This window comes from Lynx canadensis, chromosome A2, assembly GCF_007474595.2.
Source record: "Lynx canadensis isolate LIC74 chromosome A2, mLynCan4.pri.v2, whole genome shotgun sequence".
In the NCBI taxonomy this organism is placed as follows: Eukaryota; Metazoa; Chordata; class Mammalia; order Carnivora; family Felidae; genus Lynx; species Lynx canadensis.
The window spans coordinates 90,267,878-90,293,274 of record NC_044304.2 but is presented as its reverse complement, the minus strand read 5'-3'; the positions used below and the strand labels follow the sequence as shown (position 1 = coordinate 90,293,274).

The 25,397-nt window shown below is 38.5% G+C and overlaps 1 protein-coding gene across 1 annotated transcript in view; it reads left to right on the top strand.

Annotated features, from left to right (window-relative positions):
- The window catches only part of ELAPOR2 (endosome-lysosome associated apoptosis and autophagy regulator family member 2), a 174,096-nt gene that overhangs the window by 143,981 nt on the left and 4,718 nt on the right, over nucleotides 1-25,397 (top strand). The window contains exons 17-21 of the mRNA XM_030307869.1: nucleotides 1,384-1,480; nucleotides 2,056-2,157; nucleotides 11,277-11,403; nucleotides 16,469-16,647; nucleotides 17,592-17,757. Of these exons, the coding sequence (XP_030163729.1) occupies nucleotides 1,384-1,480; nucleotides 2,056-2,157; nucleotides 11,277-11,403; nucleotides 16,469-16,647; nucleotides 17,592-17,757 (671 nt within the window). The remainder of the gene's footprint in view (nucleotides 1-1,383; nucleotides 1,481-2,055; nucleotides 2,158-11,276; nucleotides 11,404-16,468; nucleotides 16,648-17,591; nucleotides 17,758-25,397) is intronic.

Genomic DNA, 25,397 nt, shown 5'->3' with positions numbered 1-25,397 from the left:
GGCTATAGGTAATTCTAATCCCTTTGTAACATGGTTAAAAAGCTCCTACAATTGAGATCTATTGATCCATCTAAGTGAGTACAAGTATCTTCTGAGTTTACATATTAACTCATATGTGATAAGATGTTTTTTGAGAGTCTGTGCCTTTCATCAAGTTCTCTAGGAATTTAAGAAGCAAAATAAGTTTGGAAACCAAAACTATAAACAAAATAATAGTAAAAAAAGTAATGTATAAATCTAAATCATAATATTTACCACCAGTTTTCATAATATTTTCTTGTATGAGAAGTAAGCCGGTGACACTTAGCAATGGTGAATGTGCCAAGTTTTATTCCCTACCTGTTTCTTCTGTCTTTGTGGACTGGAAGGTATAGGAAAGTTTGAAGAATGACCTCTCAGTTATTTTTAGGGATCCAGTTCATTAGAACCTCTGGTATGGTGATAAAACATTTAACAACATATCAATCTAACAAGCTTCATAGGTGATTCTAACATACAGCAGATTTGAGGACCATTGCTATAGACTCCAGAGGAATTGAGCTTTAATTTTCAGCACCAAGGTCAGTCACCAAGCTTGTGCTCAGCATCAGAACTCCTCATCTGAAGGAGAGGTTGCTGTTATTGCTTGCATTTTGGCTCTGCTCTCATTTTGCCTACCAGGAATGAGAAAAATGCCTGACTTTTAGATTAAACAAGTTTTGGAGTTATTTTCTGGAAATTATTAGGGCACAAAATTTTTTGTTTTCTCAAGTATATCTATACTGAGTTGAAAGCTGTATTAGCAAAATAACCCAGCTTGTTCTACAAAAACTAACTTTTTATATTGTTAGGTTATTGAAATGTCAGAGCTCGGGGCGCCTGGGTGGCGCAGTCGGTTAAGCGTCCGACTTCAGCCAGGTCACGATCTCGCGGTCCGTGAGTTCGAGCCCCGCGTGGGGCTCTGGGCTGATGGCTCAGAGCCTGGAGCCTGTTTCCGATTTCTGTGTCTCCCTCTCTCTCTGCCCCTCGCCCGTTCATGCTTTGTCTCTCTCTGTCCCAAAAATTAAAAAAAATTAAAAAAAAAAAAAACGTTGAAATGTCAGAGCTGGAAGGGGCTTTAGAGATTATCTCAATTACTTCTTGAATTTTACAAATTAGGACATAACACCCAGGGAAGTGAAGTGACTTAAACAAAATAACAGAGCTAGGGAGTAGATTGTTTTATTTTTTACTCTATAGAGCTTCGTAAGGTTCTTGGTCTTACCATGAACACATTAATTTAATACGATATTTCTGGTCAAATGACAGTATCAAAGTGAAGCTGTTTTCTATTCATTTACACAGAAACTAAATAAACCTAATTTTCCTGTATTGCTTAATAGCTTTTTTTTTATTGTTATCTAGGAGTGACAGTTGAAACTACATTGCAAAATATTAATATAAAAGAAGATATGTTTCCACTTCCACCTAGCCAAATACCAGATGTGCATTTCTTTTATAAGTAAGTGAAGATGCTGCTTACCTTGACAATTTTAATCAAAAGAATGTCTCTTCAGGGTGCCTAGAGTCGTAGCTTATACTTAACAGGTAATCAGTGATTAGTTTGTAAATGGAAGACTGAGTATAAAGTAGGAAACATGAAATATTTTGCAAGTGTTAAAGTTCAGATAGATGTCTTTTTTCTGTTATATATATTATTTTAAATTAGGCAATAAAGAGACTCTACTTCATTGTCTAGACAGTATTTGTAATTCACACATCTTAATAACAGCAAAAGTAGACATGGCTTCTCTTCCCTTTAAAAAATTTTTTTGATTGTGACTTTGATTATAATTATAGTAACTTTGCTAAACACCTTGATGATAGCTTATCACTTTAGCTGAGAAAGTAGTCAGCTCTTCATTGGCAGTGAAAGCAAATGAGCCCAGTTTGTATTAAAATTCTCAATTAGTGAACTTGGACATATTTTTCTTTTTCATTGTTTCATAGAGTATAGAAGTAGTTCTACACAGGATATTTATGTCTTGGTGATCTATGTCATGTCTGTTCTGTGGAATGACATTTGCCTTTCAATAGGTCTTCTACAACTACAACATCTTGTGTTAATGGCCGATCAACTGCTGTGAAAATGAGGTGCAATCCTACTAAACCAGGAGCAGGAGTGATTTCAGTCCCCAGGTATTCTTATTTCTATGTGATTGTTTCACATTTGTATTTATTGTGAGGAATCAAAACTCCCCAGAATCTTAACTATTTTAAAACATGGTCCCTATGAATGCAAAGCAGAAAGAGAACAGAAGAATATGTAGGTTTTTATTATAGGGATATGCTGTGTGTCTCTTAAGAGGAACAAGTCCTCACAAATCTCAGTACATCCCAGTCTCCTCAAAGACATATTCGCCTCCTGTTTGCTTAATTGTCTTGAAAATTATTTCAACATATAATTACAGTGTTTGCATCCTTGTATTTATTCTTACTGTTTAGTCACAATTTCCTTAAGAGCTGGATTATATATAACCTGGCTTATAGTTCTTGATCAACAATGAACCACCTGGGTGATCTAGATTGAAGTAATTGAACCTCTGAATCATGGTCTCTTTCTCTGTGAGAGAATAGGGGCCAGGGTGGATAATTTGTATGATCCATTTCCAGCCCCTCCGTTTTCTGATTAATAGTGGCAGAATCACCAAGGTAGAATCTGATCTATAGAATATATAATACAGTTCATTTGACTTGCTGGAGTTGAGGCAGTAGCTCTCCACAGTCTAGATTCGACTTCTACAGTCCATATTGGGTAGAAACACTAGGAGAAAATGGGCAATTTCATGGACTCAGAACTGTCAACTTAAATAATGCTTTCATGGTGTGAGTGACACTTACATGTCTGCTGATTTTTGTTTTTTGCAGTTATTCATTGTTCTGTATGTAGATTGTTTATTTCTAATATTTGTTGGATTAAAGTACCTTTATCATAGTTCGACTTGAACGTATTTCTCAAGTTAACATAAATATATATGTGTGTGTGTATATATATACACACACACATATACATATATAATTTTCTTTTAAATAAAATTTTATATTAAATTTTATTTAAAAGAAAATGACTGACTTAGTTTTGTTTTTGATAGTTTCGCAGTAACCATTGAGAGATATTAAGCTATTGTGCTTACGCATATCAGGACATCAGTATTGGAAATCAGTGGTCTGAGCATTGGTTCGACATCTTAAAAGTATTTCCAGGGGTATCAATATTGTGGGTTTACTTTGGGGCACAAAAGGACATTCGTATTCACCTCTTAACCAACTGTGTTTCTCTGGTTCTCATAGATCTAGGAATTAATTTTTCTTTTCACCTTTTCAAGGTGAGAGAAGTATATGATCAGAGGAGAACATAATAAAAGTTACTAGACATCAGTGTAAGAGACAGAGGGAGCCTGATGCTCAAGGGCATCATTTGGTGGAGGATCCCTATGCCAGCATCCAAGCTAGAGTCAAGGCAGCAAACCACCCTTTGTTTATGAGAAGGTGTGTTTAGAGTTTCTTTAATTATTCCCTGATATCCCCCCAAATAGCTTTGAGCTAAGATGCTTGTTCTATTAATGGTAGCACTTATAACGTCCTTCCTTGGACTTAGCAATGAACCTCTCAGAGTCTAGCCTCTAGGAGTCTACCTGGATGGCTTCCAAAGCCTCTCCAAGTGTCTCATCCAAGCAGATAATATTACCAAAGATTAGATCTGTCCATGAGAAAATATATCCACTCTAACTCTCCCAAGGTGGGTTCTGATGTTTTAAGGTAAAAAAAAAAAAAAGTTTCCTGATGTTAAATTATGGCACTTAGAAACTGAGTTTTTTCTTGTGGGGAGGGGAAAAGTAGTTTTTCCTTTAACCTGTAGTAGTTTATTCTACTTCAGGAATATAACTGTCTTTGCCAGGGTTTCTCAAGATCACTCATGGCAGAATACCTTGGGGTTTCTTTTAAAAATCAATTTCTGGATCTTTCCAAAAACATAAAGAATATCTTGAGTGTTGAGCATAGGAATATATATTTTTTAAACACAAAACAGTTCTGGGAGTCTGGCTGGCTCAAATGGAGGAGCGTGCGACTCTTGATCTAGGAGTTTTGAGTTAGAGCTCCCCACTGGGTGTACAGACTACTTAAAAACAAAATCCTAAAAGAAAACCTGCAAGACAATTCCTAAGCATATTAAAATTTAGGAACTACTAATCTTAACCCACTGAGACAAATTCTCAAACTTTGTTCTGCATTTTAATTTTCTGAAAAGCTAATTTAAAATACCTTAGTCTAAAGGGTAATCATTCACCCATATTTGATAAGACTTTGTATATAATTGTCATGCACATCGAGGTTTGAGGACCATTGCTCTAGGGAACTGCTTGAACCTAACAATCTAAGTGTGTTTTAGTTCTTTCTTGAATCAGTTTCCCATTAGGGCACAAGGGGGAGCTCTGGGATCAGAACATGAGAAACAGCAGCTTGTCCTGAAATAATTAGAATTTTTTTTAGCTGTGGGGCTGAATAAAGATTTCCTACTAACAGTAAGGAATTGTTAACAGAGCCCAGTTTCTTACGCTACTTTTGAAGCGGATTTACTTTGCAGTTTTCTTTGGGGAGGTTTAAGATCTCCATAAGAGAGGAAGGTGCTAACCAGGCACTTGCCTCGAACAATCTCATATGCTGTAACCAAAAAAATCTCAGAAAGCAGACTTTGGCAATTTGGAAGGGATGCCACCCCCGGGAATTCTCCTCTCTTGGCCAAGAATCTTGGCAAACCAGGAAAGGAGACTTTAGTAGTAGTGATGTTGGTTGGGGCTCTGTATCTTGGTGACCTGGGAAAATGGGAATGTCTTAACAGAGTCGTGGGGCAGGAGAAAAGGGGCAATGTGTATTCTCTATGTATCTCATCTGAAGTTTAGAGGGAACAGCAAATTATCAGGGCTGCCTACTAATCTGCAATTGGAAAATTACAACCTGTCTGTTTGGTCTGGCAAATGCAGTTGGTTTCTAATTCTACAAAGTGTCTGGAAGGTGTGAGACATTTTAGATAAAAATTTAGCAGCATGATGTCTGTGGCAGATGCAATCTGAGAGCCAGGCTGGACTTTGGGATTATCTGGTGCAGTTTGTATCTTGGCCAGCAAACGAATTTGTAACAAAGTAGACTGCTGATATCCCTGAATAGATCCCCCTCCAGCCTCTGCCTAAGAAACTTTGCCAGCCTCCAGTCATGATCGGAGGTGGTTGGAAAACTTGGAAGTTCTTCTTTCATTAGGAAAACTTTGGACCCAGCATTGTGTCTGAAGAGTTCTTTCAAATATGTGAGAAATTTCTATTATGGAAAGGTTTTGAAAACGCATTATTAGAAAATGGGAAAAAGGAATCATTTTTACTCTGATAATGGAGATGTCATAGCACCTTAGAGATCCCTCAGTCAGACCCATTCATTTCACACAGTAGGAAACACTGAGGACCCAGGCTGTATAACTGTGTTGGCACATTCAGGATGGAATGTTGTCCTGACTGTGTCTCGTTCTGTTCTTACCATCATGTTTTCATCTTGCTGTTTTTTCCCTCCAGTTCTTCACAGATAGAGATTTGCAAAGAAGCACACTAGGCAGAGGGACAAATATCACATTTATCTGGGGGATAATTCATTTGATCTGCAAGTTATTGGTGCCTTGTTTAAAATGAGTCATCCTCCCTCCAACAAGGTCATCTTTAGTAATGGTATGAGTTAGAGGAAAACATCGTGCTCTCTCTTTCTCTTTCCCTCAACTTATAACTATATTTAACTCCTTGGGTGGTTCATAAATCAGTCTAAAAGTATTTTGCCAAAACCTCCTTCAAAATCCAAGTTCATCTTCAGTTTTAAGTGTAGCCTCAGTCTCAGAAATGGAGTCAAGCTAGTGGGTGTCTCAGGGCCAAGTGGAGAGGGGCTGTTGCTCATTAAAAAAAAAAAAAAAAGAAAGAAAGAAAGCATAGCCTCTGAGAATATTATATCTCACAAAAGGGATGCTTCAGAGATCTGTCCTGAAAGCGTTCAGAGGTTGAATGTACCAAGGCTTTATTCCACAGGCTCTGATTGAGAGTTTCTCTGTCAAAGTCTTTGGACCTATAGGACACTAATGTAGTATCTTCTTTGGTTTTGGGGGAGTTCTGTTGAAGCCAGGATGTCTATCCATTTTGAGTTGGTAGGAGCCAGAGGATAATGATTAGTTAACGGAGTTCCTTGTTTTCTTTTTCCTCTGAACTGTTTATGGACAGATAATAGATATCTAAATCTGCACAAGTTAAATTTAAAAGGCAATAGAATTTAAAATTTTAAAGCCAAATATGTCCTTAGAACAATGAAAATGAGGAGGCATATAAAAGCACTATAAGCAACAAGTAAAAACCCATTATGATTAAGAAATGGAAAATTCTAATACAGAATTGTTAAAATTATATGCTTCAGCACTAATGAGTAATCTTAAGACATGACATAAAAATGTCATGAAACAGTCATAAAGTTAAGGATCCATTTTGAAATAAGGATGACAAAAGTTTGACAGATTTTGCAGAGCCTGGAGGTAAAAGGGACTGGGGAGTGTCAGCTAATGTAGTTTGTACAGATCTTGATCAGATTCTGGCTTTTGGTAATTAACCTCGGGGGGAATCTGTAAAAAGGGCGGTTTTTGCAGGAGACTGGTAGAATTTTATATCCCTGGATCTAAGAGGTATAGGTCAAAAAATCTTATGTTCAAACTCAGTCATAAGTGATTTATACTCTTCAGCCTCAGGGCAAACAAAATTGGAGCAAGATCCAAAGCCATTTTATGGACCCCACACAAGAAGGCTTTCTGCCCATTGGCATTCTTAGCAGAAAAGGTTGAGCTTTCTCAGAAGCCAAAGCCGAAGGGAGTTACTGGCAGCTAGTCAGCATCTCCTATGCCAGACGATGCCCGTCTGTGAACTCTGAGATAGGGGAACCCCAAGAAACCCAGAAAAGCCTCACATGAAAGCGTCTGAGTAACATTAGTGCTCTGACACCAAATGAGAAAAGTTCTAGGCATATAAGACTATGGCCTTTCCCCCCGGTCTCCTGAGACCCACTGTAGAAGGGATAGAAACATACTTACACCGTACATGAATTTATTTTAACTTTGGAGTTTGCATAAAGTTCAGGCAAAAACAAGTTTACACTGCTTTATCAACTGTCTAAACAATTAGCAATAGTTTGAGTATTGGGTTGTAATAGTTCATAAGAAATTAAGATTACTGTCCATGAATTAGTAGATGAATCAAGTAGACCCTGCTTTAGGTAAGATGATTCATTTAGGGGACGCTAATAACTCATAGCTCAGTCCGCTTTACCCCCAGAAAATGTATCCAATTTAGAATCCAAGACATCACTTACTTAAAAAAAAAGATTCATCTGAATTCTTACACACGGCCAGTGCTATCCTCAGTGGTAAGGCAGTTCCAGAGCAAAATAAGGAAACTGGAAAGTCTTCCTCGTTTAACAGTAAAACCAAATTAGGATGCACCTGGTTATCCTTTGTGTTGATGGTGGTTTCTCTACCTAGAGTTCACAGCCCTGGGGTCATCTTGTGGAATTCTAGCCTTGCATACCCCAGCTCTCCAGGATTATGTACTGGCTCTTTAGACATCTACTCTCTGGTCTCTATGGTGATCTTGTGGATCAAAAATTATAAAAGAAGCACAATTAGTGACACCTTTACAAGGCCAGGGGGTAGGGGGTAGAGATGGTGGTGGCACAGGTCATCAAAGGGAAAAAGGTTTCACATATTTGGCATTAAAGTGTTTGTCTATCTTACTACTTGCTTTTTGTTCTTAGTAGAAGTAAAAAATATATATACTCTTGCATGTTTTTTTTTTCCTACTTTCCTTTTATATATAAGCACTATTGAAATTAGTACTGCTTCCTACATCCTTGTCATTTCACAGGGAAGGGCTGATTCAACTGTGGAACTTAACGTTTATAACAAAGAATCAAATTTGGATGTTCCACATTGTAAATGATTCGTTGGGTTCAAAGAATTGAAGAATTGATTCTAAACTAAACTGCTTTTAACCTAAGAGTATATTTTAAAAAGTGGAGTCTACCGGGGAAAGGCAATGAATCATTGCAGTATTTTGACACCTAATGGCAGCTTTATAAGTTATATCAATGTCTTGATTTTTTCCCCCAATTCTGTACTTCTCCCAGTTCTATAGAGAGTGATGTGAATTGTTAATAGTCTTTTATATTTTGCAGTACTTTAAACTTTCCCAAATTGTTCTCTCATTTTGTCCTTTATAACAACCCAGTGAAGGCAGTGGAACAGACATCTCATTTCTGATAAATTACAGATCTGAAACAGCATGGGGGAGGGGCCGAATCACTTGTGGAAAAACACAAAATCACTTGCAAGTCCAGCCACACCTGTAACCCAGGTTTTCTCTGCAGAGCTCTTTGCAACTTTGATTAATTTTCCCCTTTTCTTTTTCATTTGTTCAGTTTTTTTTCTCGAATTTTACCAAACTTATTCTTTTATTTGCCCAAGATAAACAGCCCTCACCACCCTTGAAAATGTCTCTGTGTGGGAAAGATAAAACAAAATAATTTGGGAAGGAGAGAATTGAGCAGGAAAGTATTTTGGTAATTTTTGCTAAATGATCAAAAAAGTTAATTACCTTTAAAGTTTCAGCTCATTGTTATGCAAATAATAATTGTGTTCTTGAAAAACATTTCTAATAGGTTACCCAATTTTTTTCAGAAGTGCAATGTTGAGTTGGTTTTACTGATGGGAAGTAGGGATCATTTTTTTAGGTGGCATGATTTTCGTCTCTTGTACTTACCTTTTTTTTTTTTTTAAATCTCTTTTTGTTTCTTGGTCTAAATATACTTTACTCCCTTTTACAAACAAATCGAGGCAGTTAAGAGTTAAGCCATTTTTCCAAAGCGTCCCTCTTCATCACTGTTCTTAGCTCTCATAGTACCAGGCCTCTCTTTCTGAAGCACGTTACACAGAATCATGCTTTTATTTACATCTCACCACGTTGACTTGGTCTACAGCATGCAAGCATTTGGAAGGGTAGGCCTCTAAAAACGTAGTCCATTTTTAGGCACTGTAGACTTCTGTGTCAGGGTTCATATTGTAGAGTACCCTGAGAATATATACTGAGGGTATGGAATTTTACTTCGCTGGTAGACCAAAAATTACAGTTTTGGACTGCCTATCATCAGAAAGGCATCTGAAGTTAAAACTTAAGAAGGGGTGTTTTGGGGTTCTCCCTATGATTGTGTGTCTATCTTTTGCCCTAGGTGTTTCAGGACACCTGTACTCAGCAGCAACAAAGGTCTAAAGGAGGTTTTCAGGGCACTGCCCTGAATTTGCACACTTAATTTAAGGGAAGTATAGTAGACAAATGAAGGGAATAGTGTTCTCCCCATTTTAATTAATTGATGAACAAAACAGCCATTCCCACCAGAACCTTTCCACATAACTTCCTGCTTCAGTCAATAAGGATTCTCTACACAGTAAAAGCAGTTTAATTTTATCCATGCTGTGTTTATCTGTCCCTAAAAGGAAGGAGGCAAACTGATATAATAGGCCCACCCACCAGCAAGCAGTTTCAAAAAGTCTCCATTCCAGCCCTGCCTGGTGGTTGGTTCAGTGCGATCCTGCACCTGTGTCTAAGGCCCCTGCGTCATCACCGGGTGGTGACAGTAACTGCCTCTTGAAAGAAGTCATCGTCTGGCTGAGGCAAACCAGGAGTGCACAGTCATTTCCATCCTTCAGCTGTGTGTCGATCTGGTAGTTGTTTTGTTTGTCTTTTCACTTCAGGTTGTTTTGTTTTCATGTCCCCCCCCCCCCCCGCCTTCCCCCCGCCCCGCCCACCCCACTGCACTGTCGAGACCATGGTCCAGTTCATCATTCTTTTCCCTGAAACCTTTGCCTAAACACATTACTTCAAACAGAAATGGCACCTCCATCCACCACCTAGTTCTTGCCTGTATGCCTTGTGCCCACGCACTGTCCTGCTCTTGAAGCCATTGTGATCATGACCAGCTTGGAATTCCCTTCCAATCCGTCTACCATTTCATCCCTCTGGCAGGCATTCCTTTACTTTCTTCCTTTCTCTTCTGGCTACCTCCTATTGGATATTCTAGACTTGTCTTAGGCATGCCTTCCACCACAAGTTCTCCCAGAACTTTTTTGTCATTATATCTGTCTCTCCTTTAAATTAAAAAAAAAGTAGCTTTAGAGAGACAAAATTCCCGTGCCATACAGTTTGCCCATTTAAAACAGGCAAGCCAGTGGTTATTAGTATACTCATAGATATATGTAGCCATCACTATCGTCATTTTTAGAGCTTTTTCATCACCTTAAAAAGACCTATACCCTTTGGCTATTGCTTCTCTTTACCTTAGCTCCCTTCCATACTCCAAGCTTACCACTAACTTACTGTTGCTGTGGATTTTCTTATTTTGGACTTTTATAAAAATAACATCATTTAATATATAGAATTTTTTTAAAGCTTATTTATTTTGAGACAGAGCAAGCAGGAGAGGGACAGAGAGAGGAAAAGAGAGACTCTCAAGCAGGCTCCACATGGTCAGCACAGAACCTGATGTGGGGCTCAAGGAAGGGCTTGAACTAATGAACAGTGAGATCATGACCTGAGCCGAAATTAAGAGTTGGACGCTTAACCTACTGAGCCACTCAAGTGCCCCAAATACATAGAATTTTTGATAGGCTTCTTTTACTTAGTATATTTTTGAGGTTCATCCAAGTTGGGGCATGTATTACTTCTGCATTCCTTTTTATGGCCAAGTAATTTCCCATAGAATGGTAATATCACATTTGTTTATCTCTTCATCTGCTGAAGGACATTTGAGTTGTTTCCACCTTTGGGCTGTTAAGAATAATGCACGTATGAACATTCACGTACAGGTTTTTGTGTGGATAAACGTTTTTATTTCTCTTGGATTTTTATCTAGAAGCGTAATTACTGGATCATGTGGTAACTGTTTGTAATGGTCTGCAGAACTGCCACCTTATTACAAAGCACTTGTCTCTCTTTACAGTCCCATTAGCAGTGTATATAGGTTCTAATTTCTTAACATTTTTGCAACTCGTTATTACCTGTCTTTTTGATTGTAGCTATCCTAATAGGTGTGGAGTTGTGGTTTTGCACCCACACATTGCTTTCCAGTATGCAGTAGGCACTCAAATGTTTATTGGACTTGGCTGAATGTAAGAGCTGTCATTTCATTTTTTATTTCAGCAAGTGCCCAGCAGGCACCTGTGATGGGTGTACATTCTATTTTCTGTGGGAGAGTGCCGAAGCTTGCCCTCTGTGCACAGAACATGACTTCCATGAGATTGAGGGAGCCTGTAAGAGAGGATTTCAGGTAAGTGTCAAATCTACCTACACAGAGCTATGTGATTGAAGAAAAATAGACAAGTCTGGCATCACTCAGATCCTAGAAACTCAGGTTCAAAACCATGGCTAAAGCTTATAGTTAACTTAATGTTGCATTAATATGCATTTAAAATCAAATTTAGTAGGTAAACTCCCATATGCTGGGGTAGCTGAAGGTATGCAGTGGCATTGGGAAAAATAAATCGTGCAAAGGAGTTGTAGGCTATGGTGTTTATCTGGTTTACAAAGATATCATTAAACGAATTTTTGATTTATATAATGCAGTTATAGGTATAATTAAGACATGGGTGATATAAGTGATTCACTACAAGAAGCATATCTAAAGAGTAAATAAAGCATGTACACATATAATAAAATCAAGATCCTACTCTGTATTTTCTGTGCAATCATATCTTTGCTTATGTGTTTTTTAAAATAAAGTTGGGATTCTCCACTCTATATTTTTTATTTCCTTTTTCCATTTAATATATTTCTCTTGTCGTTAAATTTTTTGAAAACATGATTTTTAGTGACTGACAAATATTCTATTATAGAGATAATTTGGGATTTAATAAAACCCCCGATGGACATTTGAGAAAAATTGAAAACAGTATTTTTGTAAATAACTCTGTAAGGAACACCCTAGTTGGAAATTTGATTCTTTCCTTAGAATTTATCATAAGAAGAGATTAATTGGATCTAAGGCAATGGACATTTTTAAGGTTCTTGATACATATTACTAACGTGATCTGGTTGTATCATTTTGCGCTTCTGCTAGTAGTGTTTGAGCATGCTTATTTCACTGCACTAGCTTTGAGTAGTGCCATATGAAAAACACAAGCTTTTCTTCCTTCAAGATGACTTACCCCTTCAACCTGTCTGAAGTCTATTGAACTAACAATGAAAATGCACAAATGATATTAAATCACTACTGGGGGTGGTAACCTTATTGGGGAATTGGCATCAGAGAATCAGATTCTGATAGGATTTCTGAAAATCTGGAACGCAGATGGGCTAGGGCTGTTGCTCAGGTCACCTGGAGTGGGGAGCATGCTGGAGTGCTCACTGCACAATGGGATCAAGGAGCGAGCGCTGTGTGGTCCAGGAACATGTAGAGGAGCTTGTCACTGGCTGGTCGGGGGGGCAGGAGTGCAGGAAGAAATCAGAATGCTCTACCTAATCTCCTGCATTCAGAGTATTAGTAGCACTAGTGTTCCCCTCTAGGGATTTTTCTAACTTTAATTTAGGAAGTGAACCTGTAGTAAGAAATACATTGTACAGCAAATGTAGTACACAAACACCAACTCAGACACTTAGCAATATGCCTAAAAATGAAATTAAATTTCATGGGACAGTACCTATTTTCATATTTTATGATAAAGTCTAAGCGTAAAGTTAATATAAAATGTGTTTTCATCAAATAATTTAATACAGAACAGGAAAAGTTCCCAAATGGGCAACACTAAAACAAAAATTAGGAATGTTTTATCTAATTCATCAAGTGTGCTTGCCTCTGGATAGCTCATTCCAGTTTGGAGCACACAGAGACCATGCTGCTCATGCATCTAGTACACTGTTCAGCCAGTTTCTTTTTAACATTTTTAAGTGGGTCAAGGATGAAAATTCTTAGCTTACAAAAAAAAAATGGTTTCTTTATAGTCCTCATAATAATGATAATACACTTTTTATGTCTCACAGTGGAAATTCTTTTTTACCATTTCTCAAAAATTGATACACTTATTTAAAAAAATTTTTTAACATTTTTATTTATTTTTGTGTCAGAGAGACACAGAGCATGAGCAGGGAAGGGGCAGAGAGAGAGGGAGACACAGAATCTGAAGCAGGCTCCATCCAGGCTCTGAGCTGTCAGCACAGACAGCCCCGACGCAGGGCTCGAACTCACAGACTGTGAGATCATGACCTGAGCCAAAGTCGGACACTCAACTGACTGAGCCACCAGGCGCCCTGATACACTTATTTTTTAAAGAATAAATAAAAAACAAATGCATTCCCTTCTTTTGCCACCAAGTTCAACTCCAGGGCTTTGAAAAGTCGGATGACCTCTTTTCTAAATATTCTTTAATATTCAACATTTCTCTTCCAGAAAGTAATGATTAGAAGTTTAAGACCATGAGATTACAACAGTTTCTCTAATTTCATTCAAACTTTCCTTATTTAAAAAAAAAAAAAAAACTGTTCAGCATGCTATAAGAATGTTACGAACACAAGTTGCAAGTTGTTTTTAGATATTTGTTTTTGTCCTAAAAATAAACTTTTGGAACACTTTCATGTGTTAATCATATTGAAATATATAATTTCCCTCCCCAAATTTCAAATGTAACTTGAGAAATTGCAAAATTGGTTAAATACACCTTTCTGTTAGATGTCAAGTTTGAAAATATTTGCCATAGGAGATCGGGCTTCAGTTAGAAAAATATAAATGCCACACTTAAGCTCATGCACCTTAGTGTATTCCATTGAGACAGTAAAACAAATGGATATGACACAGGAAGTGGGTATTTACTGCCAGTCTCTAAATAAAATATTTTAAAAAGTCTGCCATTCAGTGAGCTTTATATAATGACAGCTTTCCCTGTTTTCCGTTATGGTAGTCCCGCCTTCCCCCATGAGGGATATGTACCCAACCGCCCTGTGAATGCCTGAAACCGTGGATGGTACCGAACACTATATATATATATACCTTGCTTTTCCTTATACATACGTACATACATACCTATGATTAAGTTTAATTTATAAATTAGGCACAGTTAGAGGTAACAATCTGCGGTAATAAACATTAAGTGAATGTGGTCTCTCTCTCACAATATCTTACCGCACTAAGCTCCCCCTCCTTGTGATGAGGTGAGATGATAAAATGCCTGGGTGATGAGATGAAGTGAGGTGGATGACGTAGGCATCATGATGTACTGTTCGGCTAGTATTGACCTTCTGATGATCTATCAGGAGGGTCATCTGCTTCCCAAGTGAACCCCCAGAAAGTGAAGCTGCAGGTAAGGGGGCAGGTACTACGGCATGTTCATGAGCAAGGGTGGATTTCTTTGGGTGGCAACAGCCTTATGATAGAAAAAAACAGTGATTGCAAACTAGTGCTGTGGGTATCGTTTCAGTTTTTAATAATTGGACTGTGTTTCTGTCCCATTTCCCACTCCATCCTTTGCAGTTTTTCACTCTGTATTGACGGAGAGCATATGTTCCCAATTCTGTAAATATATTGAATCCAGATGTGTATGAAGTTACATTTACACACTGCAGCAAGTACCCACTTAGAGCTGTCGTAAACTCTGAGAGTGGCACAACTCGGGGAAGAAATGCTCTTATCAGATTGGATCTTAGAAATCTATACCAGCTTCTCAGTATCTAGTAAGCATTGCTTCCAAATGTCATGCAGTAGTAAAGATTTGAAGAGATACTGTGTTATCACTAAGAGGGATATTTTTAAGTTTATCATCAAATTTATCTCAGTCTGTTCACAAAATATCCCAGCATGCTGGAAGAACAAATTTTTTCAGCTGCAGTGTCAGCCATTTTCTCCTCTGCCAATGACGTGACCGAATGAAGGGATAAGGCATTCTAATTAATAGTTACAGATGACTGAGGAATTGTGCCAGTAGCTTCATCTTTTTTTTTTTTCTTTAACAATTTGAGGAGTTTATTGAAAAGTTAAGTATTCTGGGTTTACAAAGATCTTTTTAATTTGAAATTTTAACATTTCGGCTATAAAACTATATCATTAGACATTAGAGCTTTAGCATTTTCACTGGCAAAAATTTTTGTTAGAATGTATTTCCAATGAAGTCATCATTGGCTGACCAGAGTTAACAGCTTTCTTTTTATTGTCATTATTTACACTTAGAGATGCAGCATTTGAATTTGATCGAACATGCCCCTCGTTTCTCACCTCATCATTCTTATAAAAATAATGTGACCCCTTTGAAATGTAGTTTATTTACATTAAATTTAATGAAAATGTTACAGTTGTCATGCAGTAAAAAAAAATTTCGATTACTAATGTCCTTTCTAAAAAACATGCTGAGAATTTTTATCCAGAACTTGGTTGAAACTTTTCCTTAAAGTAAATATGGTTCTCCTGTTCTTTGTGTCTAATTGCAGAAACCTGTGTGCATGTACAATAAAATTACACATCATGGTGTTATCCTTCTGTTAGGGTGTTGTTCAAGTGACCATCAAATACCAGAATATTCAGTCAGACACAATGGTCAAAAAATTGAGTGTTCTATGTCATTTAATGTCAATGAATATAATCATCATGCAAGTTGCTGCTGGTCATTGTATTCGTTGAAGTATAAAAGGAAGCATGCACTGTATTCTAATTTTGGCTCTAGTTAGTGTTATCTGATCTATTCATAAGGAAATTCCTGATTGCTATTAAGTATATTGATTTTGTTATTCACTAGTCAGTTGCAAGTTGCAGTTTGAAAAACATTGCCCTAACAACATTGAGTCGTCTACTTTGGGAGGATAAGAATAAGGGCCTACTGTGGGAGGTGACCCAGAATAATGCATGGGAAAGAAGGGGGTAGTCTGTGTGACTCCCCCAACACCAGTCACCAAAGCCTGCCAGTCCTGGTACGCCTACATGTCCTGGGTCCTGAATTTGCTCTTTTTCTCAGGGGAGACGCTTGTTGGAGGAACTGGACTAACATCATAGGTGGATGAAACCCGTTCCAGTTACCTGTATTAGACAACCTAAGTTGTCATTTAAAAAGATGACTCAGAAGTCAGGGATCATAAGAAGTTTGAGGAAAAAAGCACAAATACTGTGTCCACATAGAGTCATTTTTATTCAACCTCCTCAACATGTACCCAGCCTTCTGATCTGGTGACCCATGTTTTTATTTGGTTTTGTTGTATTTTTGTTCATTATTTTCTTATTCATTCCCTGTCTTTCTTCTCTTTCGGAAGCTTCTACTAGCTGAGTGCTGAATGATCCTCTATGCTTACTATGAATAAAGAGCAGAACCCTTCTTCTGAATCTCATTTCACATGTCATCTGTCTATGTGTGTTTTTAAAGGAAACCTTGTATGTATGGAATGAACCTAAATGGTGCATTAAAGGAATTTCTTTGCCTGAGAAAAAGTTGTCAACCTGCGAAACCGTTGACTTTTGGCTGAAAGTGGGAGCAGGTGTGGGAGCTTTCACTGCGGTTTTGCTGGTGGCTCTAACTTGCTACTTCTGGAAAAAGAATCGGAAGTAAGTAACCTCATTGGAGTGACCATGTAAGAACTGAAGGATTTCTTGTGAAAAATGTAGACCTAATTATGGTTACATCCAGTAGTTTCTTTCAGAGAGACAAGAACTTTCTCCTAGTGAAGGAGTTACAGGAAAGGCCTTTAAGAAAAGAAATGGAAATGATTATTATTCTGGTAATAGATTATAGAATGTTAGAGGTTATTAAATTAGGCCTATCTGTATAAAACAGAGAGCAATGGAGGCTCTGGTTTGCTCAGGTAGATGGGAGCAGAGCTGACATCAGAAGTCAAGTTGTCTCTCTCTGCCTCTATTTTTCTTTTCATGACAACATTGTGTCTTCTTGCTCCACTGTTTTCTTTTTCAGTTTCTTGTGGAAAGATACTTGCAAAGAAATAGACCAAGTTTATAGGCAGATATGACCTCTGTTTACTCCAATACTCCAAGAATCTAGAGTTGAATATTGAGTCTAGTTTCTGAATGTATATTGATCTGTTATAAGGTAGTAAATAGAAAGGAATGAGTTGTATAGAGAAACAATAAAGACCAAATCACTTACCTATGGTATTTTCATGCGTATGAACTAAACTTTGGAAAATTATATAGTGAGTTAGCTTCCAAATATTTATACATTAAGAAAATGCATTCAGATGTCAAGGTTTCTCTCTGTTTTTCAAAAGTTCTTCATAATTGGACAGTTTAATCAATGTGAGTTAATTGATAATTTTAACTGTACTGCCATTATTCTCATTATTCTCTGAAATCCTGGAAAAGATTTGTGCATGGATGGTAGGTAAATGAGAACACATAGTGCTTTAGCTATAGGCGAGGGAAATTTGTTAGCAGTAGAGCAACTATACTACAAGAGCATTTAATGAGCTGGTTTATGACCACCTAAAATGAGTATTAATTTATATTAATCAGCCACTTTATTTATCACTACTTAGACTGGAGTACAAATATTCCAAGTTAGTGATGACAACTAACTCAAAGGAGTGTGAACTCCCAGCTGCAGACAGTTGTGCTATCATGGAAGGAGAAGATAATGAGGAAGAAGTTGTATATTCCAATAAACAGTCACTACTGGGAAAACTCAAATCCTTGGCAACAAAGGTGAGAGCAGAATTGTAAGCTGGTATGACTGTGCATTTATTGATGAGGGGCTTATTAACCTAGTAGTAGCATTCATACAACCCTGTCATTTGGTCTGGCTCTGTCTCCATGGTTGGTTATCCAACAGAAATACCACTAGAAGTACACCAGGATATAAACATAAGAATATTCACTGCAGCATTGTTTTTTTTCTGGCTAACAAAGCAGAAACAACCTTACACACCATGAATAAGGAGTAGATAAGGAATTTCCATATACAAAGTAATGGAATACTATACAACTGTGCAGCTGTGAAGATTGACATATCTGCTAATAGGTCCAAGATAAGTAAAGTAAAACAAAACATAGACGATCACAGTAATTAAATATTCATTTAAGTTAGTCTTTCCATATCAAACTATTAACAGTGGCTGCTTTTTGGGAGTCTTAAACAAATTGGAATCTTTAAGTTTTGAAATGGTGTATTTTTGTACTTTTTGGATTTTCACAAAGATAATGTATTCTTTTCTAATTTTAAAAGTCTTAGGTTAATTAAAGATCTTACTTTTTAAAAAAAATTTGGTCACAAGGCGTTTTCACATTGAAAAGGCCAAAGTTATATAAACTGTTGAGGTATTAAAGGTACCTTATCAGAGGCCATCACATTTGTCAGGTTTGAAATGATTACTGTGTCCAAACAGATTAACATTATTAAGCCTTAAATGTTTCTTGTAAACACATTTTATTGACATTCTTTACCATTGACCTAAAATAGGAGAAGTTAGCAGTTTACCCCCTCAGCATTAAAGATAGAATGAAATAGAGGAAAGAAAATGTGTTTCAAATAATTTTCAGCAGGAAGGACAAGTGACAAAAGATTACATTTATTGAGAATGTTTTAATAACTATTTCCTTTTACTCTCATTTAAGTATGTAAATATATTACAAGGTATCATTTAAAAATAAAATGAGCCATTTTTACTTTCTGCTAATGATTAACTTTTTTTTTTTTTTCAATGTGGTACCTTAAGAAGGATGCTATTGCTATGGGATAACAAATGTACAGTTAGTATTAAGAGATGAGATGTTGCCCTGCTTGCAAAAAAAATCAAATAAGCCTGCCACTGTTTCTTGGCCAGTTTAGAAGACATGAAGCTCCTGGTCAGAGACAAAGGACTGCTCAGCACTCACAGCAGGAGCATTAGCCAGGGTGTCAGAATTTATACCAGTTCCCCAAATCCTACTTTTCTCAGGGCTATGTGAACAGGAACAAATGTCCCTTGCACACTCAATGGCTTGCATTACAGCAAAGCAAGTCTAAGCTTTGGCTACTTGGCTATTTTAGAATGTGCAGGTAGCATGCCTATTCTTTGCTCTAAAGAGAGTTATTATTGTTATTATTCTAGACAGGTAGTATGTGTGTTCATTGATCCAGAGGGAGACACTATTTCCTGACATCTGCTCTGGAAAAATATAGTATCTTTAACTTCCAAGGCTGCTTTCTATACCAAGATCCTTAAAGAGATAATCTTGAATAAAGAGAAACCACTGCCTTGCTCATAAGATGTAAAGAAATCCAAAAGAACCATGGAGAATTGTCTCCCCAAAATATCCAAACCTCATTTCTTTTCCTTTAAAATTTTTATAATGTTTATTTTTGAGAGAGAGAGAGACAGACAGAGAGCAAGCATGAGTGGGGGAGGGGCAGAGAGAGATGGAGACACAGAATCTGAAGCAGGCTCCAAGCTCTGAGCTGTCAGCACAGAGCCCGACACTGGGCTCAAACTCACTAACTGTGAAATCATGTCCTGAGCCAAAGTCAGATGCTTCATCGACAGCCACCCAGGTGCCCCTCCAAACCTCATTTCTATACCATCTTGGCTCCTGATCAGTTTTCCCATTAATATAGCACTGTATCCACCACTCTGTTTAATCTGATTATTGACCAAGGCTGGGTTTCAATCTGGTCACTTTACTGCATATAGCATTTAAATAAAGCTACTACTCTTAGGACACCAGACAGCAAGATGAGATGAACCTTCATTGTTAGCTTCAAACATACACCCAGGGTCCCAGATTCAACTAGCTGATTAAATCACATAAACCATGAGGGTCCACCTTAGAAAGCCAGGCAGCTTTCTCTTTAAGTCCCTCTATTGACCTTTCCGCTCAGCCTGCGATCTTTCCATTGGCACCGGGATCTTTCTTCCATAAGATTCATGTGGAAGAGAGTCACAGACGTTTTCAAAAATTTGCAGGATCCAATAAAGCTCCCACTTTTGTCTACATATCATGGCAGAGGAACTTGGTGAGTAGTATATTCAACCAAGTGGTTACTATCTTTTTGATCTAGGATGATGACAATCCAGACACCACAGAATGTATGAGGGACTTCACAGACTTTGTCTTGGCCCTGAAGGGTGACGTTTAGGTCAATTATATCATCCATAATAGTGTTTGAATAGTGAGTTGATGTTGACATGAATGTCATCAGAGGCTGAGATAGTGTCATTCATTATTTCAGCTAAAGTCAGAGACAAATTTCATACCACCTTTTCTAATTGAATACCTGCCTTTAGGGTGAAGGTGAGTAACATCAGTTATCCCTTCAGATACCTCTAAATAACCAACAGTAGTCTCATTTTGAAAATCCTTGGAATTGTTTAAGGGTTAATGATATATTGGGGCTATTTCCACAAATAATTGAATTAAGACCACTTAGAACCATTCCTAGGGTACAAATCAAGCCACCATGTTTTTAGGAGAGAAATTAATACCTGGATTCTGCACGAGAAGAACAGTCCTGAAGGTACATGTAGTGCCTTTGGAAAGAAAATAGTGTTTACAGTTGTTGGAGATACCAAATAGGACCTTATATTAGTTAAGCAACTCAGACTGATGGTGCCTGCAAGCTCCTTGCTGGCTAGTAAACCTTAAGGTTCCCCATTCACTTCAAGTAATTCTGTCTCTTCATTGTCTTTGAGGAGACTGCTTGAGGGCAGTCATTCCAACTTTTCCTGTTTGCCCGTGCTGCAAACTAGGTGGTACTTCTTCACTCCAAGGAATGACTGAGCAATGGCAATAGGAATGGTAGTGTTGATGTTTTGGGGGCAGAAGCTGGGGCCATTCCCTGTGCTACTTCGGATCGACTTCTCAGTAAGTTGAAGAGGAATTATGGTTAGAGCATCTGATGGGCATGGTAGACCTAGGAGTCTTTGAGACTCCTAGGTTTGAGAGAGGAACACTAAGGCATTGTCCTTTATAAAAGGTGACAGAGTGGCTCTGAAAAACAAATGATCATTAACATCCTTCCATCGTTCATACCTCTCAGGGTCTAAAGTATCTCCTTCTCAGGCACCTCATTATCAGACTACATTGTTAATCTTCTTCCACTGCCACAAAATCAGTTTTTCCCATTTCAGCTAAAACTTCACCTTATTTCTACTTATCCCATTATTGGCACCCAGACCTATGCTCCAGAACATTCAAGTGCAAGAGGGACAAAGGCATTAAAAAAAACTTATGATGAAGACCCAGTGTGTCCTCTACCCTTGTCCATGTGGGCTGTGGTAGGAGGTCTTGATAAGCTGTGTAGTCAGCGAAGTGATTGGTATTCTTTCGGTCTAGGGTTATTGACAGTCCAGTAAAACAATACAGATGGCTAAACTAGAATTATATTTGAATCTCCTAGACTCCCTTCTGGTGGGGTTTACTACCAGCTATTCTGGGAGTGGCTTTTGAGTAAAAAGGACACATCATGTCCAGGAGTGGTCAGGGTAGAAACCTGGATTTTTTTATAAGTGTATATAACCTTATATAAGTGCATATAACCTCAACTTTCTTACTGATAATTATGTGTGACACAGCCAAGAGGAGATTATCCCTTTCTGGGGATAGCCATGTTTAGTAACTGAACGATCTTATTAAATGTGTGGACTAGGAGGAGGTGAGGGAGATAGAGTCAGAAATCTTTTGATTTGATTTTTGAGAAGGCCCTTCTAATGGTCAATGATATTTTTCAACAGTATGAAGTGTCGAACGTCCACTGAACACCTGTACTCTCAGCCCATATTCGGGTAGCTTTGGTGATAAAAAGGGCATCATTTTAGACTGGAAGTGATTCATAAAGCCACAAACATTAATAAGATTGTTTTCAAAGGCCATAGTGGTGTGGCTAGAGTCAACAGATCAGACTGAAAGAGGAACACCATAACCTGAACAGGCATCACAAGTGGTAAGGAATTACTGACAGCCCAAAGAGAGGTGATCAGAGATGTGACATGCATAATCAGTTTTCCAGGGAAAAGCTGGTCAACTTTTGACATGAATCCCAAGTCTTGCATGCTGTGGTAACCACTGCATCCAAAAATCAGTCCTTTACTTTGTGCTCAGTGTGTGATGCCAGATTCATTGCCATGGTGGACAGAATGATGGGTCCGTGCAGCATTTTTGGCAGTCCAGTGCAGTTTCTATCATGTGCTTAATTCCATTTGATCTTTTCAGACAATGGGTCCTTAATGGAAGTATCTTCATGAATGACCCAGATGATTTGATCAGCTAAGATTTGTTTCTGGAATTTGTTGCCCCAAAGGGGAGTAACTTTAACGTGCCAGTCTATAGTTTTCCAAGTGGCAGACCAAATAGTTTATTGACTCTTGGCAATAGCTCAAGAGTTACTGGAGATAGAATAAGGTTTATCAAGAGAAGTACTGGCCACAGCCATGAGAGTGGCTTTGGGTTCTGCCCACTGAGCCAGACAATTTTGTAGGTTTTCAGTTATTCATACCTGGTGTTGAGATAGGACAGCTACAGCAGCTGGTCGACACTCATTGGGTGTCAGATCAACCAAACCATCAGTGAATGCAGCCCCAATCATGTAGTAGAACTTTGGTGAACCAAGGGCCAGAGCCAGTGGCTTCATTTTTGGAGGTGGAGTAGGGGATAAAATTCCCCCCGTAGGGTATGCTGCCATATTTTCCTGTGAGGCTGAGTTGCTGCTGGGAAGTATCAGCTATATTCTTGAATACATCATTTATATTTGACAAGTGAGGCTTATTATGCCCTTTCCACCTTGCTGACCCACCATGAACGGGACTATCAGGCTATGGCGTCACAAGCTGCGCATGGCAGTGGCTTTAAGTTTTGTCAAGAACTCAGTAATGAGCAAATAGTTGCTTTTCAAAAGGACTACACCTGGTAGCCATATCAAGGTGATGAATCTAAAATCCCAAAAGATGCTTCTGGGAGAAGGCTCTTTATCATTGCTGGAGTCTCTAATTGGCAGCAACATTAATGACTGAGAATTGTAACACAAACTGGTCATTAGGGTTGTGAGGCCATGAAGGTGGAGAGCATGATTCAACTTACTGGACAGTACTTAACATAGCCTGTTAGTTTGGGCCTGCCTCAAAAGATACTACTTTGTAGGTTAGCTGATAGAAGACAGCAGGGAGCCTATTCAAGTGAAGCCATATTGTCTCCAATAGCAAAGTGTCTGGTAAGGTGCTGGACTGCTTTTCCATGGCTGGCAGATGGCAAATCTAGTCACATAGTCTCCAGAACCTTTAGTCAATTAGCAGGTTCCTGAATTTTGTTGGGGTTTACCAACCATCTTTGTTGGCAGATGTCTGATAGCACAGGCAGGGCTATTGAGACTGGGACTTTTAACTTGACACCAACAGTGCATCATTTGGGTTGTGACAACTTTGGGCATCAGAAGGTGGAGAAACTTCTGTGTAGTCATGACACAGGCACTTGTTGCAAATGGCAGAGGAATTAGGAACCCTTGGTATATTCTGGTAGCTCTTCTCTGCATGGGACTGTTCTTGACCAGGGGAATCTCCTCTGGTACTTAGGAGATGAGGATGTATAAGCATATTCACCTCCTACTTTTTCAGATGTAGAAGCAGCAACATCTTGAGTAGGCCTGTAGAGCCCTTCACACAAGGTCACATTATCTTACCTTCCCTGCTGAGAGCCTTGCTTAAACCCCATTCATTGAATTTGCATGTCCCTCTCCTATCACAGGTTCTGGTAGAATGGTGACTTTGGTGGCTGCAACAACGAGTGATAAATGTTTGAATCCCTTCCCTCCTCAGAACTCCCTAGCATACTCAGATGGTTGTGCATAGCCTTCTTTCCCTCTCCGTGACAGGAAAACTAATCATCTTTCTCTTTAAAGCAGCTAAAGTCAAGGTAGATGAGGAGGATGGAATTAAGGGTGCAGAGACAAAGGCAGTTTCTGTGACAGCAAACAAGGCATGCGTTTGCTTTTGTTTTTAAGCAGCACAGCATTTGCTCAACCAAACTTCCAGTATTTTGGTCCATGTGAAATCCTATGTTGAATGGCAAGGTTATCATTCCTAACATCATCTGTTTCAGCTTTGCGACTCCTTAGCAAAATTGATTTCTGTCTGAGGCTGAGGGTATTATGTCCTTTTGTTGATTTAGGCTTGACTCACGTATTGGAGCCTTTTAAAAACATTTTTTTAATGTTTATCTATTTATTTTTGAGAGAGAGCACAAGCAGGGAGGGGCAGAGAGAGGGGGACACAGAATCTGAAGCAGGCTCCAGGATCTGAGCTGACAGCAGAGAGCTTGATGTGGAGCTCGAACCCATGAACCATGAGATCATGACCTGAGCTGAAGTTGGACGCTTAACCAACTGAGCTATCCAGGGCACCCCTTCATTTTCATCAATCTAAATTATAGCCTGGTTTTAAAATAAAGGATAGGGGAAGTTTTCAGGTGGGGCTGATCATACTAACTTATGAAGATTCCTTTGGGTCAGTTTCTCATTCTCCAGTGACCTTCTGCATTGTAAACCCAATATGGGGCATGAAGAGTCTCAATACTAGTCATAGCCTCACTAGGTTTTCCTGTAGGAATTAGTCTCAGGGAAATCTCCCAGAGAAGGCCAAAGCTTTGTTACTGCAGTCAAGACCCATTACAAAATGTCTGAGACTTTTTATAGTCATCTTTGACAAAGTTGGCATGGTAGAGTACAAGAGATGTTTATTCCTAGGATGGCCCAGCTGGTGCATTCTTTTTTTTTTTTTTTAATCATTTTTAAAAATTTATTTAGTTTTGAGAAAGAGAGAGAGAGAGTGAGTGAGCATGAGTGGGGATAGGGCAGAGGAGACACAGAATCTGAAGCAGGCTCCAGGCTCCAAACTGTCATCACAGAGCCCGACGCGGGGCTCAAACCCACAAGCTGGGAGATCATGACCGGAGCCTAAGTCAAAGACACTCAACTGACTGAGCCATCCAGGTGCCCCAGCTGGTGCATTCTTAATGATCATTTATTCCTGCCACATCATCTCCAAAGAGAATCAGCAAAAATTCTAACAAGTCACCTAGTTTCTGCCCTTAAGTAGGTTCCATTTTTTTCTTTAATGGTCATTGTAGGTACATATCTCTGTAACCTCTGTGTGAAAGAGGGTGAAACCTTTTCCTATAACGATGAATTTTAGTATTATTTGTTAGCAAGGAACACAGCTGCAGCTGATGGCCTGATTGGTGAGGAAATCCTCCTTCTCAGAAGAGTGTTAACAACATCCAGGCCACCATTCAGACAGCTGACCTGTGAAGTCTTGGAACCACTTCCCAGAACTCAGTCTACAACTACTTCCTCAGTTCCTTTTCATTTGTAGGCAGTGAAG